The sequence below is a fragment of the Pseudorca crassidens genome, chromosome 2 (genome assembly GCF_039906515.1).
Source record: "Pseudorca crassidens isolate mPseCra1 chromosome 2, mPseCra1.hap1, whole genome shotgun sequence".
Taxonomy (NCBI): domain Eukaryota; kingdom Metazoa; phylum Chordata; class Mammalia; order Artiodactyla; family Delphinidae; genus Pseudorca; species Pseudorca crassidens.
Genome location: NC_090297.1, coordinates 6,756,775 through 6,775,776, shown reverse-complemented (window position 1 = coordinate 6,775,776; position 19,002 = coordinate 6,756,775). Strand labels below are relative to the sequence as shown.

General features: G+C 43.3%; 1 protein-coding gene across 3 annotated transcripts in view; it reads right to left on the bottom strand.

Annotated features, from left to right (window-relative positions):
* CA6 (carbonic anhydrase 6) overlaps window positions 1-19,002 on the bottom strand; it is a 46,872-nt gene that overhangs the window by 13,971 nt on the left and 13,899 nt on the right. For 2 of the 3 annotated variants that reach the window (XM_067711379.1, XM_067711368.1), the window contains exons 5-9: window positions 18,636-18,728; window positions 14,273-14,342; window positions 10,678-10,835; window positions 7,807-7,930; window positions 6,699-7,118 (exon numbers count right to left, since the gene is read on the bottom strand). In XM_067711379.1, coding sequence (XP_067567480.1) covers window positions 7,018-7,118; window positions 7,807-7,930; window positions 10,678-10,835; window positions 14,273-14,342; window positions 18,636-18,728 — 546 coding nt within the window. In that variant the 3' untranslated portion in view covers window positions 6,699-7,017. Of the gene's footprint in view, window positions 1-6,698; window positions 7,119-7,806; window positions 7,931-10,677; window positions 10,836-14,272; window positions 14,343-18,635; window positions 18,729-19,002 lie in introns of those variants that run through there. The other variant, XM_067711388.1, reaches the window with a different exon arrangement.

Below are 19,002 nucleotides of genomic sequence, written 5' to 3'. Positions count from 1 at the left end.
GAGTTCAGGGTCTTGGGGGCATGAGCCCCCTATTCTCCTTGCATGGCCCTGCAACAAATCTTTCTCTGCTCCAAACTCTGACATTTCGGTTTGTTTGGCCTCACTGTGCATTCAGTGACATTCTGAATTTGGAGTTTTTCTTATGAATCACCTTTACTGTGTATTTTTAAATACACCTTAAAATTATGTAGGTATATAATTCCCTTGTTATTGTTCAGCTTTTATAAATAATACAACACTATATTTTTCCTGCTACTTATTTTGTTGCTTGTGACTTTCTACCATGTTGGTAGGTGTAGTTCTGGTTCATTCATTCTTTACTGCTGCCCAGTATGTTATTTTACGTGATCCTGTTCAAAATATTTCCCCTATTTTTCAATTACAAGTACTGCTGCTGCGAACACTTTTGTTTCTCATGCATATACGCAGGTTTCTCTAACGTAAACCCCTAGGAGTGGGGTTTCTGGGTCATAGGATATGCACATTTTGCAAGTATCATCCAAGTGCTTTCAGAGCTGTTGGAGCAGCTCACACCCCCACCAGCAGGAGGAAGTTTGCTCTACAACCTCAGCAGCATGTGGTATTGTCAGATCCCAATCTGGGGTGTGAAATGGTATCGCATTAAGCGTTTCATTTTTATTACCTTAATTACTAGTGAGACTGAGACTCTTCACGTATTTATGGATCCTTTCCATCTTCTCTCTCTGTAAATTGTCAGTTCATCCCCTTTTCTGATTTGCTCTGGGGTTGCTGGTCCTTTTTTTTATTGGTTTTTAGGATTCGTTTATACAGTCTGGATTCATTCATTCAGCACCTTTTCATTGAGCACCTTTATGCACCAGATACTCCTCTGAGGTCCTTGGAGTTCATTGTCACGGAGCTTATATCTTCTTGGTGAATACACGTTCTTCTATCCTCTGAATTTCCTGAAAACTGCCTGTTATAGTTAAAGCCTTAATTACATCCAGGTTCAAAAAAAAAATTCTCTTTGCCACTGGTCCTCATGGGCAGTGCTGGGTACTCCAAGACGTCCAGAATGTCAGCTTATTCCACGTCAAGTGGCGTTAACCCTGCTAAGTGTCCTTAAATCCATAGTATGAAGACCCTGTCAACCTTCCATCTGCTGGTGTGAGGGACCAGTGATGATCAGCTCTTGGGCCCATTTGTTCATTCAGTTGCAAGATGATTCTTTCTGAACTTAATAGCTGGAACTGCTCCAGGAAGAGCTTCCTTTCACCGCGTGCAGTGGGTTGGATGGCGGCCCCCAAAAAGATACGTCCATCTAGAAACTGTAGACGTGAACTTATTGGAAAAAAGGATCTTCACGGATATAATGAAGTGAAGGGTTTTGAGATGAGATTGCCCTGGATTATTGAGATGGACCCTAAATACAGTGACAAGTGTAATAAGAGAAAGACAGAGGGACACAGACACAGAGACGAGGAGGAGGTGAGGTGAAGACGGAGGCAGAGGCTGGAGGGATGCAGCCACAAGCCAAGGGACACCTGAAGCCACCAGGAGCTGGAAGAGGCAGGAAGGATTCTCTCCTGGAGGCTTTGCGGGGAGCGTGGCCCTGTCCACACCTTGATTTCAGATTTATAGCTTCCAGAACTATGAAAAAATACATTTCTGTTCTTTTAAGCCATGCAGTTTGTGGTCATTTGCTATAGCAGCCATAGGAAACAAAAACAACCAACTATGAGGCTACTGTACTTTGAAATACAATTTGGACAGGAAAAGCAGGACAAATGCTTGAGTCTCCCCCTCTATTTGCCGATTTACAGAATAATAAGTGGTTTCCCTGGCAACCTCCAAATTTGGCCAATGAGTTTTATTTTTTTATTATTATTATTATTATTTTAATTTATTTTTGGCTGTGTTGGGTCTTCATTGCTGCACGTGGGCTTTCTCTAGTTGTAGCGAGCAGGAGCTACTCTTTGTTGCGGTGCACGGGCTTCTCATTGCGGTGGCTTCTCTTGTTGGAGAGCACAGGCTCTAGGCGCGTGGGCTTCAGTAATTGCAGCACGTGGGCTCTAGAGCGCAGGCTCAGTAGTTGTGGTGCACGGGCTTAGTTGTTCCACAGCATGTGGGATCTTCCCAGACCAGAGATCGAACCCGTGTCCCCTGCATTGGCAGGCAGATTCTTAACCATTCTTAACCACTGTGCCATCAGGGAAGTCCTGGCCAATGAGTTTTCCTTCCTTTTTTTTAGCACCATTATGAGTTCATGTCTTTCTATATATTTGCTGTGTTTCAATCCATTGCAGCTATTCTTCTTTTTCTGATATTATTCTTTTTGATGCTTAAGTTGTCTCAGGAGCCGCTTCAAGACGATCCCTGTTCAATATATGCAAATCAATCAATGTGATACACCATATTAACAAATTGAAGAATAAAAACCATATGATCATCTCAGTAGATGCAGAAAAAGCTTTTGACAAAATTCAACACTCATTTATGATAAAAACTCTCCAGAAAGTGGGCATAGAGGGAACCTACCTCAACCTAATAAAGGCCATATATGACAAACCCACAGCAAACATCATTTTCAATGGTGAAAAACTGAAAGCATTTCCTCTAAGATCAGGAAAAAGACAAGGATGTCCACTCTCACCACTATTATTCAACATAGTTTTGGAAGTTTTAGCCACAGCAATCAGAGAAGAAAAAGAAATAAAAGGAATCCAAATCAGAAAAGAAGAAGTACAACTGTCACTGTTTGCAGATGACATGATACTATACATAGAGAATCCTAAAGATGCTACCAGAAAACTACTAGAGCTAATCAACGAATTTGGTAAAGTTGCAGGATACAAAATTAATGCACAGAAATCTCTTGCATTCCTATACACCGATGATGAAAAATCTGAAAGAGAAATTAAGGAAACACTCCCATTTACCATTGCAACAAAAAGAATAAAATACCTAGGAATAAACCTACCTAGGGAGAAAAAAGACCTGTATGCAGAAAACTATAAGACACTGATGAAAGAAATTAAAGATGATACCAACAGATGGCGAGATATACCATGTTCTTGGATTGGAAGAATCAATAATGTGAAAATGACTATAATACCCAAAGCAATCTATAGATTCAATGCAATCCCTACAAATTACCAATGGCATTTTTTATGGAACTAGAACAAAAAATCTTAAAATTTGTATGGAGACACAAAAGACCCCAGATGGCCAAAGTAGTCTTGAGAGAAAAAAATGGAGCTGGAGGAATCAGACTCCCTGACTTCAGACTATACTACAAAGCTACAGTAATCAAGACAATATGGTACTGGCACAAAAACAGAATCATAGATCAATGGAACAAGATAGAAGCCCAGAGATAAACCCACGCACCTATGGTCAACTAATCTATGACAAAGGAGGCAAGGATATACAATGGAGAAAAGACAGTCTCTTCAATAAGTGGTGCTGGGAAAACTGGACAGCTACATATAAAAGAATGAAATTAGAACACTCCCTAACACCATACACAAAAATAAACTCAAAATGGATTCAAGACCTAAATATAAGACCAGACACTATAAAACTCTTAGAGGAAAACATAGGAAGAACACTCTTTGACATAAATCACAGCAAGATCTTTTTTGATCCACCTCCTAGAGTAATGAAAATAAAAATAAACAAATGAGACCTAATGAAACTTAAAAGCTTTTGCACAGCAAAGGAAACCATAAACAAGACAACCCTCAGAATGGGAGAAAATATTTGCAAACGAATCAACGGACAAAGGATTAATCTCCAAAATATATAAACAGCTCATGCAGCTCAATATTAAAGAAACAAACAACCCAATCCAAAAATGGGCAGAAGACCTAAATAGACATTTCTCCAAAGAAGACATACAGATGGCCAAGGAGCACATGAAAAGCTGCTCAACATCACTAATTATTAGAGAAATGCAAATCAAAATTACAATGAGGTATCACCTCACACCAGTTAGAATGGGCATCATCAGAAAATCTACAAACAACAAATCCTAGAGAGGATGTGGAGAAAAGGGTACCCTCTTGCACTGTTGGTAGGAATGTAAATTGATACAATGGAGAACAGTATGAAGGTTCCTTAAAAAACTAAAAATAGAATTACCATATGACCCAGCAATCCCACTACTGGGCATATACCCAGAGAAAACCATAATTCAAAAAGACACATGCACCCCAATGTTCATTGCAGCACTATTTACAATAGCCAGGTCATGCAACCTAAATGCCCATTGACAGATGAATGGATAAAGAAGATGTGGTGCATATATACAATGGAATATTACTCAGCCATAAAAAGGAACGAAATTGAGTCATTTGCCGAGACATGGATGGATCTAGAGACTGTCATACAGAGTGAAGTAAGTCAGAAAGAGAAAAACAAATATCATATATTAACCCATGTATGTGGAACCTAGAAAAATGGTACAGATGAACCGGTTTGCAGGGCAGAAGTTGAGACACAGATGTAGAGAACAAATGTATGGACACCAAGGGAGGAAAGCCACGGTGGGGTGGGGATGGTGGTGTGCTGAATTGGGTGATTGGGATCGACATGTATACACTCATGTGTATAAACTTGATGACTAGTGAGAATCTTTTGTATAAAAAAATAAATAAAATTCAAAAACTAAGGAAAAAAAAAAGACGGTCCCTGTGTCTTCTGGGCATGACCCCAGTAGACTTAGGTAGATTTCTTGTTTGCTGGCCTAAAAAGATAACCCAGGTTCATCTTGTGTATCCTCGCCCCAGATCTGGAATCAGCCACTTCTCCAAGGAGCCCTGGTTCCTATTAGTGGGAAATAACATTGAGAGACCACTGTCTGGATATAAGGGTGTTCATTGCTATGGGGTTACTGTTGCTTCTACACCTGAGTGCACCAAGCGAGGAGATACCTGCTTTTTTTTTGGCCACGCAGCACAGTGTGCGGGATCCTAGTTCCCTGATCAGGGATGGAACGCCCACCCCCTGCGCTGGAAGCATGGAGTCTCAACCACTGGACCACCAGGGAAGTCCCAATATGTGCTTTTAGAAGGAGAAAAATATTTTATAAATTATACTGATATTTCCAATTCAAATCCACAAATACAGGGCTTTTACTTAGCTTTTTTTTTTTTTTTTGAATTTTTCAATTTTATTTTATTTTTTTATAAAGCAGGTTCTTCTTTTTACTTAGCTTTTTAAATTTTATATTTGGATCTCTATGTTCCTATGCTGAAAATCATGCTAATCTGACATAAACACAATTATTTATGTATATATAGTAACATATTATAGTAATTACACACACACACACACATCCGTTCTTCTTGTCCTTAGGATTAAACCTCGCTAGGTATGATAGTAAAAATACTGTGTTTAAGGAAAAACTCTTCTCTCTGTGTTTGTGCTACCAACTCAGTGTATGATTGTTCAATCATTTTACTGTGTTTTTACATTGTAAGTTAACTGAAGTTTTAGGGATTTTAAAAATCCTTTAAATTTAATTTAATTTCATAACTATTTAAAACTCAAGATTCCAAGGTTAAAACTACCAAACAGGGTGCCTCCAGAAAAGTCCATTTCCCAGCCCACCCTACACCCTGTCCCGTGCCCGCCAACCCCCTGCTTAGGTAACCATTGTAATTAAGTTTGGTTCCTTTTTCCCTTTTTTTCAACCTTTATCCAAAACTGTAAAAAATGTTTAAAATGTGTCGTCCTGAGCTTCAGATGCTGAACTACAACCTCACAGGCAAGTGGGGAGAGAGGGTCAGGACGGAGGTTCAGAGTTCCTCCCACCCCTGTACCACGCTCCCAGTGTGGTACAGGATTAGAACACCAGGGCCCTATGGAGGATGGGACCCCCTCTCTCCTAGCACCAGACCAAGACCCCACCCACCCCCCCGCTACCCTTCCTCTTCAATGGAGAAGACACAAAATTCTTGAAACTTGTACGGGAACCTGGAGCATGGTGCACGTGGCAGGCAGCTAGCTAACCAGGGAGGGTCAGCGCTGCCCCCCTGCTTCCTGGCAGGCAGGATGTGAAGTCAGATATGAAAGTGCTTCGGATACGATGAATAACGACATGGAAGAACAAAGATAGTAATGAGAGCAGATAAAGGGATTCAGAAGAATGAGGGTGAGCTCAGTCGGAGATGAGCCGGAAGCTGAAGAAGGACGAGGAAGGTCCTCCGTGAAGAGGATGGTAACTGGCCGGTAAAGGTTAGCAGCCACTCTGCGGGCTGCTCCCCAGGCTTGTCTGTCTTACTCAAAACCACAGCCCTAAAAGACAGGTAATTTTATTATCCCATGTGACTAGTAATGGCAGAACTAGCACTTGAACGCAGGACTAGTGACAGCAGACACCATCGGACCAACAAGGACACGACCTCAGGGAAGCCCTTACCCCTCCCCCCAGCCCCCACCCCCACCTCCTCTCCCGGGAGCCCGCCTCCTCCCTCTTCTGTCTCTCTCTGACTCACTGGGCACGATCACTGCTCCAAACGTCTCCACCCACACGTTCCTAACGTAAGAGGAAAGCACCAAGTCCTAACCGCCGGACCGCCAGGGAATTCCCAGGTCTCTTTCCTTTTTCTTAATCTTCGTCCTGGAAATCCCTCCCACCTTGATATCTACCCCATCACCTGGGTCTCTCAGGATAGAGCAAAGAAGGGATATTTGAAGTGGTACAAAGGCATAGAAAAGAGAAAACTAAGTAACACATTTCCAAAGTTACTTTATTTCATCTAAATGCTATAGGGATGTTTGGGCTGATTTGTAATTTAGACACATCAATGTGCGCCATTCGAGAGGAGGATAGTTAGGTCTCCATCTCCTTTAGATTTCTATTCCAGTCAATTCCCATTGACGTTGTCTAACTCAAATCCCTTCTCATGTATTTAAGCCATCTCATTTCCTTTCATGGATGATGGTTTCTCCTGTTTTAATCATAAATTAAACAGGTGCCTCAGTGGGAATGGTGTGATCCAGACATACAGGGCTTCTTGGAGACAAGGCAGGGCTCACTCTTCAAGGTCATTACCCTTGTCTTTTTCTCTTTGCTTTCTTCTGTTCAATAAACCTTCTCGAGTACTCAAGGTTACTGTCAATATTGTTTGGATAAAACTGGAGCTCAGAGCCTATAAAAAGAAGAGTGAATAGGAAAAGTTCAGAACTTTGGAGGTCCTCATGCCTACCTCCAGCACCCTGGTGTCTGCAGCTTGATCCCCAAGAAAAGGGAGTAGACAATTGTGGTCTAGTTAACCCCACCTTGAGGGAATTTATAGGAGGAGCTGTGGATGGGTTTGTAATAGAGACCAAGATAGAAGTGTGAAATATCTGAGTTGGATTTGATAAGATTAACTTGAGCCTAAACTCTTATGGGAGTATCTGGATGTTGCTTGATATCTTGCTTCTCCTACTGTCTCTGGCCAAGACTAGGTGGGTTATAAATCATGTAGCTTCTCATACTCATCGTCCCCTCTGTTTTACTCACTGGTACCACTGCCTGGACTGGGAAAATGAGTCACCCCCTTTGCCAAAGTCCTGTACAGCCCTGAGCCTCCTGTTGTTTAGATAACTCTCCTTCCTTTACTATTTTTTTTTTTAGGCCATGCCGTGTGGCATGAGAGATCTTTGTTCCCCGACCAGGGATCGAACCCATGCCCCCTGCATTAGGAGCATGGAGTCTTAACCACTGGACAACCAGGGAAGTCCCTTTTCCTTCCCTTACTATTGCCAGAAGAGATGGGTCCACCCAGAGAAGGAGGAAAACAGGAAATTATAATTGCAACTTGCAAAGAACAAACAAGAGTTGATCTCACTCACACTGATTAAGTTGAGACATGAAGTTGGCTTCCACCACTCTGTTGTTCAGGGTCTGGGTCCCACGGTAATCATTGTGGATGGTCTTGTTCTGGTGATTCAGTAAGGAATTCTCCAGCTTCCAGACCTGCAGGAAACATGAAGGGAATTAAGGAGAGGAGAGGCACTGGGTGAGTTTTTACATTTAGCTAGCAACTGAACTAGAGCTTGGATTTATATAACCCTGATAAAGCGGTTGTGAGAAGATCTCAATTCCAGAAGTGGTTCTGTGTGCTATGTGCCAGGCCATTAACCCACCCATTCATTTCTCCAACAATCTCTTTTAATCTTTTTCTATGAGTGTTTAGTCAATAGTAGAAAGGAGAGGAAGAAGTAAACAGAGACATACCAAGCAGCAAGCTCAATTTTTGTTTTTTCTGAAAATGTCTGTATTTTGTCTACATTCTTTTTTGGTTAACATTTATTTATTTATTTATTTTGTTGCTCCAGGTCTTAGTTGCGGCAGGCAGGCTCCTTAGTTGTGGCTCACTCACTCCTTAGTTGTGGCTTGCCAGCTCCTTAGTTGCAGCAATGCAATCCTTAGTTGCAGCAAGCAATCTCCTTAGTTGCAGCATGTGGGCTCCTTACTTGTGGCTCGCCAGCTTCTTTTTTTTTTTCGGTACTCAGGCCTCTCACTGTTGTGGCTTCTCCCATTGTGGAGCACAGGGTCTGGACACACAGGCTCAGCGGCCATGGCTCACGGGCCCAGCCGCTCTGCAGCATGTGGGATCTTCCCGGACTGGGGCACAAACCCGTGTCCCCTGCATCGGCAGGCGGACTCTCAACCACTACGCCACCAGGGAAGCCCTCGCCAGCTTCTTAGTCGCAGTTCACCGGCTACTTAGTTGCAGCTCACGGTCTCCTTAGTTGTGGCTCACTGGCTCCTTAGTTGCAGCATGTGTGCTCCTTAGTCGCAGCAAGAGGGCTCCTTAGTTGCACCTCGCAGGATCCTTGGTTGCAGCTCACAGGCTCCTTAGTTGCAGCATGTGCGCTCCTTAGTTTCAGCACATGGGCTCCTTAGTTGCGGCTCACCAACTCCTTAGTTATGGCTCGCAGTCTCCTTAGTTGTGGCTTGCTGGCTCCTTAGTTGCAGCACATGAACTCTCAATTACAGCATGCATGTGGGATACAGTTCCCTGACCAGGGATCAAACCTGGGCCCCCTGCATTGGGAGTGCAGAGTCTTATCCACTGCACCGGCAGGGAAGTCCCTTGTCTATATTCCTGAGAGATATTTTTGCTGCCTGTACAACTCTAGGTTAGCTATTCATTTCCCTCAGTTCTTTGAAAATATGGTTCCACTGCTTTCTGACTTTCATGGTTGCTGTGTTGAATCTACTCTTGGTCTATAGTATTTTTTTCATGAAAATCTGTCTTTTCTCTCTGGTTGATTTTTAAATCTTCTCTTTGTCTTTGATATTTTGTGGTTTCACTGTGATGGTTTAGTGTGGGCTTCTTTTTGTTTTCATTGACTCGTTGGGCTTCCTTCATATATGACATGGTGTCTTTCAATTCTCTGGAAAATTGTCAGCCAATATTTCTCAAATTGTCCCTCTTCTCTATGCTACCTCTCTTCTCCCTCTAAATTTCAACCAGACATTTGTTGGACCTTTCTAGTATGTTCTCTATATCTCTTTACTTCTTTTTCATATTTCCATCTCTTTTTCTCTTTGTGCTGCATTTTACATAATTTTGTCAGCTCTGTCTTCCAGTTTACTAATTCTTTCTTGAACTGTGTCTAACATGCTATTAAACCCATTTGTTGGGTTGTTAATTTCATTACTATCTTTTCATTTCTAGAAATTAACAACCCATTTGTTTTTTTTTTCTTCTTTGAGTTTACTTCGTCATTTTTATACTTTGTTCTTTCCTCATATTTAAAACTCCTATACATATTAAACATACTAAATATGTTTAATTTTACATATTATGCATTATTTATGCATATTAAACATATTTTATATTAATTGACTGATAATTACTATATCTGAAATCTTTGTAGTTCTATTTCTGCTGACAATCATTCATAGTGCCTTTTTCCTGATATTTTGTGATTTTTAAAAAATTGAGCTCATTTCAGGTAACTTTATTCATGTAAATTCTTATAGATCTGGATTTAAGGTGCATTTTTCCTGAGATAGTTTACATTGGCTTTTGTTAGGTATCTAGGGGCACTTCAAACCTGGTTGGCAATGTTTTTTGTGTGGTTATAAGAATAGGGGTCTTTCCACCTTTTTCCTGGAATAGGGAAATGAAAAGTTTAAAAAAAGAAATATTTGTTTCTGAGGACGAACATCACCCAGAAGGAAATGTCAGCTTTGTTTTGAAACCTCAGTAACGTTTGTCCTTTATTTAACTCAACAAATATTTATTATGTACCCATGCTATGATGAAGGACAAAAGACAACTGATACAGCTCTTCCCCTCAAAGAGCCACAGGGATTTTATGCGATGAAAGGCTAAATATGGAGCTATCCTTCTTGCATGGAGTCATTTATGAAGTAATGTGTTACTTCATATAGAGCAGTGCCTGATGGGAGCAGCACTCAGTAAATATTTGCCTTCACTGTGCAACTCTTGTCCTATGACCTGGACCACGTCCCAGTTTTTTTTGTTGCATCACCTATAGGTTTCTTGGATTCCCTGATGCCTGTTTGCCCATTTCTGCCACAACACTAGTAAGATCACCCCTAGCAATAGAGGTGAGGCACTGCAGCCCTGTACATGGAAAACACTGTAGGAGCCCAGGTATCAGCATTAGGTGAGATTTAGGGAGCGCTCTTGTTAACCAGGCCGTTGAAAGGAGAGACTTTGATAAAGTGATTCCACACACTACCTGTGTCCTGGAGAGCTTGACGGTATCTGCCAGCACAAACCAGTGGACATTCTCAGTACAGGGAGGAGTGGTGAGTGACCCCCAGTAGCTGTAGTAGTAGTGGAGGTTCCCAGGTAGCATGTCCTGAACATCAAGGTCCCTCAGAACTGTGCTTTGTCCTAAAAGAGGGGACAAAAAAGAATGTTAGGAACCACTGCTACCCCTTGCAAGGACAGCTCTGGCTCAGATCTCACCATCTTTAAATCTCCTGATTTAAGCAGGGGGACATAGAACCTGGTCATTGGGAAACATCCCCCAGTGTTCTGCTTCCAGGGAGGTGTTAAGAGCAAAGACTTTGGGCAGAAACCCACTCAAATACCTCCTCCTGGCTGAGTGGCCCTGGCTGGGTCTGTAAAAAGGGGACCCCCAGGAGCATTGGGGAATGTGTTTATAAAGTGCTGGCATTGGACCAGCACGTAGGAAAGTGCTCATGGGTGTAGCCATCACCATCATCATTGTTAGGCAGAGGATATATTTTATGATAAATGAAAGCAATTATGACTCCTAGGGGCTTTTGGGTAAGTGCTCTCAAAGAAAGAACAAAATTCCTTGAGTTGCGCTCATCTATAAATGAAGGGGAGGGATAGAGATTAGAAAGGCAGAATCAGAACTAAGCAGGAGTCCAGGTGCAGGCATCAGGCCACGAGCACTTCCTGCCATGCGCATTGGAAACCAAGCTCAGCCACAGGTGAGGTGTAGAGAGGGGGACATCCACAGGGCATCCGAAGCCTCCACGGCACCCACATCTATCGCTGCATCTAGAGAATTCCTCTTTTGTTCATGTCAGTGACGCTGAGTCCCTGATCTCAGCAAGAGACTCTATCAAAGCAACACGGAGTCGAGTTGACTTTTGCTTCACCTTCCCTGAGCACTTTTGCATTTTTCAATGGCAAAGACGATATCATTTTGATATATACATAAACAGGTTTCTTTAACCAGGCCTGTGAAGTGTAGTAGTGCATAATCCCATGAATAAGTAAAAGATTTCTAAGTTTTGTTTGTTTTTGTTTTTTGCGGTACGCGGGCCTCTCACTGTTGTGGCCTCTCCCATTGCGGAGCACAGGCTCCGGATGCGCAGGCTCAGCGGCCATGGCTCACGGGCCCAGCCGCTCCGCGGCATGTGGGATCTTCCCGGACCGGGGCACGAACCCGCGTCCCCTGCGTCGGCAGGCGGACTCTCAACCACTGCGCCAGCAGGGAAGCCCTAAGTTTTGTTTTTATTGGATAGATTTCAAGATATAACCTTCTAAAGGACTCTATTGCATAGATTTTGTTTCATAACTCCAATACGTTCAAGTCAGTGAAGAATTCAAGAACCATGATGAGCCACTGTGGAAAATAATATGGTGGTTCCTTTAAAAATTAAACATAGAATTACCATATGATCCAGAAATTCCACTTCTGGGAATATACCCCAAAGAATTGGAAGCAGGGAGGTAAAAACAACAGGGCCCACTGATGGTTTGGGTGTGGCAGGGCAGGGTGGGGAATGAGAAGAGGGAAGTCCAGAAAAATTGTAGGATTTTTGGCTTAAACAAGGGGATAGATGAGGATGCTCTTTGCTGAAATGAGGAAGTTGGTTTAGGGACAAGCCTGGAAAAGGACGGGAATAAGTGATGCTTTGACCATGTTAAATTCTAGATCCATCGGGCAACATCAACTAAACAGCTGGGTAAAGGAATCCAAAGTTCAGAGAGAGGCCAGTGTTGTGGGCAGTATTGATCAGCAGTGGAATTTATTGAATTGGAGAAGGAAATATATCAGGATCAGTTAGTAGAAATAGAATATCTGAGGTCAGTGAATTCAAGGCAACTCCTTAGTTATACCACAGGCCTGTGGTGTCTCCTGCTGGCTTTGTTCATGGTCAGTAGATGAACTAGACAGTTCTTGCCTCTACTTTGCCTCACCTGTCCTGCCTGGTGCTGTTGTTGCCTGGAGGACCAGATAGAGATTTTTGGAGTCCACAGCCTAAAGATGACAATTCAGGCCATGGGACTGAAAATGAGGTCACCGAGAGAAGTCAGAGTCCTGGCACCCTCTGACATTAAGGCAGGAGCCAGGAAGAGAGAGCAAGAGAGTAGTGCTGGGGGTGGGGGCGGGCTTTGGCCAGAATGCAAGCCGCGTGTAATGCATCACTCTTTGGAGGTGGAGCAAGAGAAGAGAAAAGTGCCCAGGAGATCTGACAACCAGGATGACCTTGAAGGCTTAGGGTGAGTGAGAAAAGAGAACAGGACAGTAGACAACTCTTTCAAGGGGAGATGAGAATGGGGTGGAAGCTGAGGGAATGATGGGGGTCAAGAGATGGAGTTTGTGTTTTGAAATGGAAGAAATGAGAGCACTGTGCTTTGTGTTGAGTGGAGTGATCGGGTGAAGGGTGAGCTGCAGGAGAGAGGGGAGACGGGCAGGAGAAAAGGCCCTGAGAATGGGGAGGTCAGTGCCCACATGGAAGGCTGGTCCTGGACCAGAGCAGGGACCTCTCATCCAGCGTAACAGAGGAGGGAACATGGAGTTTGGTCAGACGCAGGCAGGTTAAGATGAGTGAGTTTCTGACTACCTTCTCCATGGAGTGGGAGGCCAGGCATCACCTCCAGGGGAGAAGCTGGGGCCAGAGAGGAGGGGCTTTGGGAGAGAGGAGAAAATATGATGCAGTAATTTTGGAGAGGGGAAAAGCAAATGTCTAGAGTCGTATTTCAGGATTTCCGAGCAGTGTTAGCACTTGTGTATATTTGTGGCTGTGAATGAAGCTAGAAATCTGTGTGCTTCTCTCTTTGGCTACAGGCTGTGAGCAAGCGGGAGTTAGTCTGGGGCTTTGCCAGGTGAGCTTATGGAAGGATGGAGGGCATTTGAGTGGGCGTGTCAGAAGTATGGCCCGTGGAATCCAAGCTAGAGAGATGAGAGGCATGAGGCGTGGCTAATAGTGAGAATGCGGAGGTCCATGGATAGGAGGTCAGCAGATTGCTGGAGGGGGTGAGGACTGAGGTCAGGGGCCTGGAGTCTGGGAGATGTGGCCAAAGTGAGATGCACACAGCCAAGGCTGCAACAGACCTGGTTACTGCTCAAGGTCAAGGGTTGACCATGGGAGTGGGCAGACACTCTGACAAGAACCCTGCCTTCTGGCGGCAGAGATAAGGGAGAGCAGCCCTGTGTCTGTGTGTACAGGCACCGTGACAAGAGGCTTCACTCTTGAGATTCTTCTCAGCTTGAAGCCAAGGAGGTCATCTCTCTCTAGAGACCAGGATCATTACTACCAGCTGGGGCCAGAGGGAAGAGTCACTTAAACGAAGGTATCCCTCATTAGTGGAACTCTGGCCATCCAGAAGTTCCAACTGTGGCAATTGACAGGTAGAGTTTATGAACGGGTTTCTCCGAGGTGTGCACAGCCTGAGCCAACCTTGGGAATTGCTGGAACCAGAGACCCTGCACAGGGAGGGGAGCGTCCCCTGGCAGGCTTATCTGCCACCCTCTCCACCAGCGACACTCTTCCCTGCTCCCCTGCTCCCCATCACACTCACACTCATTCCTCTGCCCTCGTGCAGCCGCTGTCGGTTTCCCTTACCTGGATACCTGATGCTCTTCAAGTGAGAAATGAAGTTGCTGTAGTAAGTATTTTCAGCATCATCCTTGACCTGCAGGAGAAACACAGAGCAGTTCACCTAATGGAGAAGGGCCGTCCATCCAGCACTATCCCCGCTAATCCAGCTATTTTGTAAACTGGCTGATTGGGCAGAGCCTCAAGGGCAAGGAGGCAGCCCACCCGTGCCCCACTGGTGCTGGGGGAGACCATCTGGCTGTTCTTTGCCACCAAGTGCCTGGGCTTCCCTGTCTCTTCCAGAAAGACAAGATCTGAAGCATTTTGGCAGCTTCCAGGGAAAAGAGCTTCTTGGTGGTGACTGGTGATGTCCTCAAGGAATGGCCAAAAGTCACTGTCAAGATATCCCCAGTGACCCTGTTTTGGGCAATGTCAGCCACAGTCAGATTCACTGTGTTTTTTCATTTGTTTGTTTGTTTTTGGTTTTTTGGCCATGCGGCATGCGGAATCTTAGTTCCCTGACCAGGGATCGAACCCATGCCCCCTGTATTGGAAGCATGGAGTCTTAACCACTGGACCGCCAGGGAAGTCCCCAGATTCATGGTGATGCAGGGGCTTGCTCTGAAGTGCTCCCTTCTTCATCCTCAGGACTTTTGACTGAATGAAGGAAAGCCAGATGTCCAAGGCAAAACTGCTCCAATTCTGACCACCGCCATCCTTTATTTATTGTATGAGTGTTGACTTTTTAGAAGTCAGAATAGTTGCTTTTTGTGAAAAAGGTCTATGGACAGTGGTCTTTTCAGTCAGTGCTGCTGATCCATTCTTCCCCTGGGTGTAAATTCAGACTTTCTTGGATTTCTGATTGCCATTTATTTGTTTTCTAAATGTCTCATCATTTTTTGTTCCTCTCTTCTACCTTTTGTGTTCAACTCTGTTCTATACTTTTAGTGTACCAGTTAACCGTGTTAGGTTATTAGTGGTTGCTCTAGTGACTACCACATACAACTTATCACAATCTATATCAGGTAAATACTAACTTAATTCTAGTAAAATATAGCAACTGTGTTCCAATATAGCTCTATTTCTTCCTCATTTTTTCTTCTATTTTTGTCATACATTGTAAAGCTAATACTACAGGGGTATAATTATTGTTTTAAACAATCTTATGGTTTTTTTAAAAAAAGAAATTAAAAGAAGACAAGAATATGTATATATGTATATATATGTGTATGTTTGTGTATGTGTATATATAAGCAATTGTGTTGAGTGGAGTGATCGGGTGAAGGGTGAGCTGCAGGAGAGAGGGGAGACGGGCAGGAGAAAAGGCCCTGAGAATGGGGAGGTCAGTGCCCACATGGAAGGCTGGTCCTGGACCAGAGCAGGGACCTCTCATCCAGCGTAACAGAGGAGGGAACATGGAGTTTGGTCAGACGCAGGCAGGTTAAGATGAGTGAGTTTCTGACTACCTTCTCCATGGAGTGGGAGGCCAGGCATCACCTCCAAGGGAGAAGCTGGGGCCAGAAAGGAGGGGCTTTGGGAGAGAGGAGAAAATATGATGCAGTAATTTTGGAGAGGGGAAAAGCAAATGTCTAGAGTCGTATTTCAGGATTTCCGAGCAGTGTTAGTACTTGTGTATATTTGTCGCTGTGAATGAAGCTAGAAATATATATTTATATAATATAAATATATAATAAATATATAATAAATATATAATAAATAAATATATATTTATATATTTATATAATATAAATATATAATAAATATATAATAAAATATATAATAAATATATAATAAAAATATATATTTATATATATTTATATATGAAGCTAGAAATATATATTTACTATTTTCTGGCAGTCTTCATCTTTTTCTGTGATTTGAGTTGCTGTCTGGTGTGATGTCCTTTCAGCCAGAAGGATTTCCTTTAATTTTTCTTGTAAGACAGATCTGTTAACAATTATCTCAGTTTTACTTTAACTGGGAATGTCTTTATTTTGCCCCATTTCTGAAGATTGGTTGACTGGACATAGGAATCCTGATCGTCAGTCATTCCACTGCCTTCTGATGCCTTGCTTCTAATGAGAAGTCAGCCATTAATGCACTGTCAGTCCCCTCTATATAATGAACCCTTTTTCTCTTGTCAATTTTGACTGTTTGATTTTGATGTGTCTAGGTGTTTATCAGATCTGGAGTTTGTTGAGTTTCTTGGATTGGTAAATTATTGTTTTTTCATCAAATTTGGGAAAATTTGGCCATTGTTTCCTCAACAGTTTTTTCTGCCACTTTCTCTCTCTGCTGTCCTTCTGGGACCCCCATTACATATATGTTGGGAAGCATGATCTTGTCCCCATGAGTCTCTAAGGCTCTGCTCATTTTTCTTCTAGCTTTTTCCTCTGTTCTTCAGATTCAATAATTTATTTAACCTGTCTTCAAATGCACTGATTGTTTCTTCAGCTGCCTCAAATCTGCTTTGAGCCCATGTAGTGAATTTTTCATCCTTTTATGATACTTTTCAACTCTAGACTTTCCATTTGGTGCATTTTTATAGTTTCTGTTTCTTTATTGAGATCCTTTTTGAATCATTGTCATCATATTTTCCTTTAATTCTTTGAACATAGTTTCTTTTCATGCTTTGAACATATTTATGATAGTTGTTGAAAGTACTGTCTGCTAGGGAAATCCCTGGTGGTCCAGTGGTTAGGACTCCATGCTTTCACTGCTGAGGGCCAGGGTTTGATCCCTGGTCAGGGAACTAAGATCCCACAAGCCACGTGGAGTAGCCAAAAAATAAAATAATAATAATAATAAAGAAAGTACTGTCTGCTAAATCACTCTTGGTCTACTCAGAGTCAGTTTATATTGACTGCTTTATTTTTTCTCCTAAATATGGATCACATTTTCCTATTTCTTTGCATGCCCAACTTTTTCTTTGATATCTGGACATTTTAGATAATACATGGCAGCAAATCTGAATTCTGATTTTTTTTTTTTTTTTTTTTTTTGCAGTATGCGGGCCTCTCACTGTTGTGGCCTCTCCCATTGCGGAGCACAGGCTCCGGACGCGCAGGCTCAGCGGCCATGGCTCATGGGCCCAGCCACTCCGCGGCATGTGGGATCTTCCCGGACCGGGGCACGAACCCGCGTCCCCTGCATCGCAGGCAGACCCCCAACCACCGCGCCACCAGGGAAGCCCCTGAATTCTGATTTTTAAAAATTGTCCTGAGGGGTTTTTGTTGTTGTTCATGTGACTGTTTAGTGACTTGCCTGGACTTCCTCTGCAGGATATGTCTCACAACAGTATATAGCAGCTGATGAGCCTGCTTAGGTCTTAAGTCTTATTTTTAATTTTTAGCCTGGGGCCATCTAGGGTCAACATAGTCTTGTGGCCAATGATTTTTGCAGAGGTTGCGCTCAAACCCCATGAGCCCAAGATTTGCACCCTCTGCTGATGGATCTGTATGCGGGTTGAGAAGCACATTCAAAGCTCAGCTTGTTACTAAGTCAGCCTCAGCCTTTACTTTCCATCAGGGTTTCTTGGGAAGCTTATACAACCTTCCTATGGCTCATCTCCCAGTTACATTTCTGATTGGTCTGCCACTTGCCACTCACCTCAACTAGGACTTCAATCTCAGACCATCAAACCTGCAGGTTTTCCATTTTCTGTCTTTTCGGTTGTTTGCTACTTGTACCAGCAGTGCCCCCTGGGCATGGGTTTTCAAATTCTACTCCAAATCAAATTAGTCCCCTGTACCAAGCAGTGAAGCTGCTGGTTTTCCTGTCCATGCTGCCCTGATAAAACTACCTTGCTGACTAAGTTAGGGGAAGGGGATGCGAACAGCCCCAGGCAAGATGTCCACAAACTCCCATTGTTCTTACTCAAAATTCTAGCCATTTATCATAAATAAATGCCTCACCTTGTTATTTGTCTTTGGTCCATTTCCAGAGCACTGATACGGTTTTTTTGACAATTTTATCCAATATAAAACTTGTTTGGGGGTGATTGGATTCACTGACCACTTCTTGCTACCTAGACATAAATCCCACCCTCCAGACTTTCTGAGAAATGCAGAGATGTTGGCTTTGTCTAGGGGGTTGCAGGCTTCCTCTTGCCCTCAGAGCAGTTTTTGTCAAGTGGACCCTTCTGTGATCCCAGCTCTTTTAAGTCAGCTCGTCCAAGTTATGCAATGTCCTTGAGGTTGGTGACACAGAAGGAACACAGTAACTGTGAGCAAGGACTGGAAAAAGGGTAGGTCTTTCATTGGGTGAGTGTTTCCAAGAAGTGTGAGCTCAGGAACAGATAAGGAGGGGCAAGTAGGAAGACCCTTTGTCTACACTTAACACCTTGTTTTGACACCAGTTTCTAACTCTGCATGTGTAGTTTCAGCTTTACCTCAACGAGGGCTGCCAGCACAGCCAAACCATCCGGTGCTTTCTGAGCCTTATCGTAGCTCTTGTATTTAGAATTGTAATGAACGACGTGAATCTGTGGAAGCAAGAAAGTGTAAGTCAAGGGCAGTTCCTGTAAACCTCCAGTGCTTCAGGTTTTCAGGGAAGGAGGAAAATTAAAAAAGGTGCTCCATCCCACACCTCAGCTGACCCACATAAATACCTCTGACCACCATGTCCCTCCCTCTGGGCTACAAGATCTATCAAGACCAGAAAGTTCTCCAAGAATGCGAAGAGTATGAGTGGTATTCTGGGGAGATGGCAATTCACCTTCCCCCAGGCAGAGAAGCTGGCAGAATCCAAGGGATCGT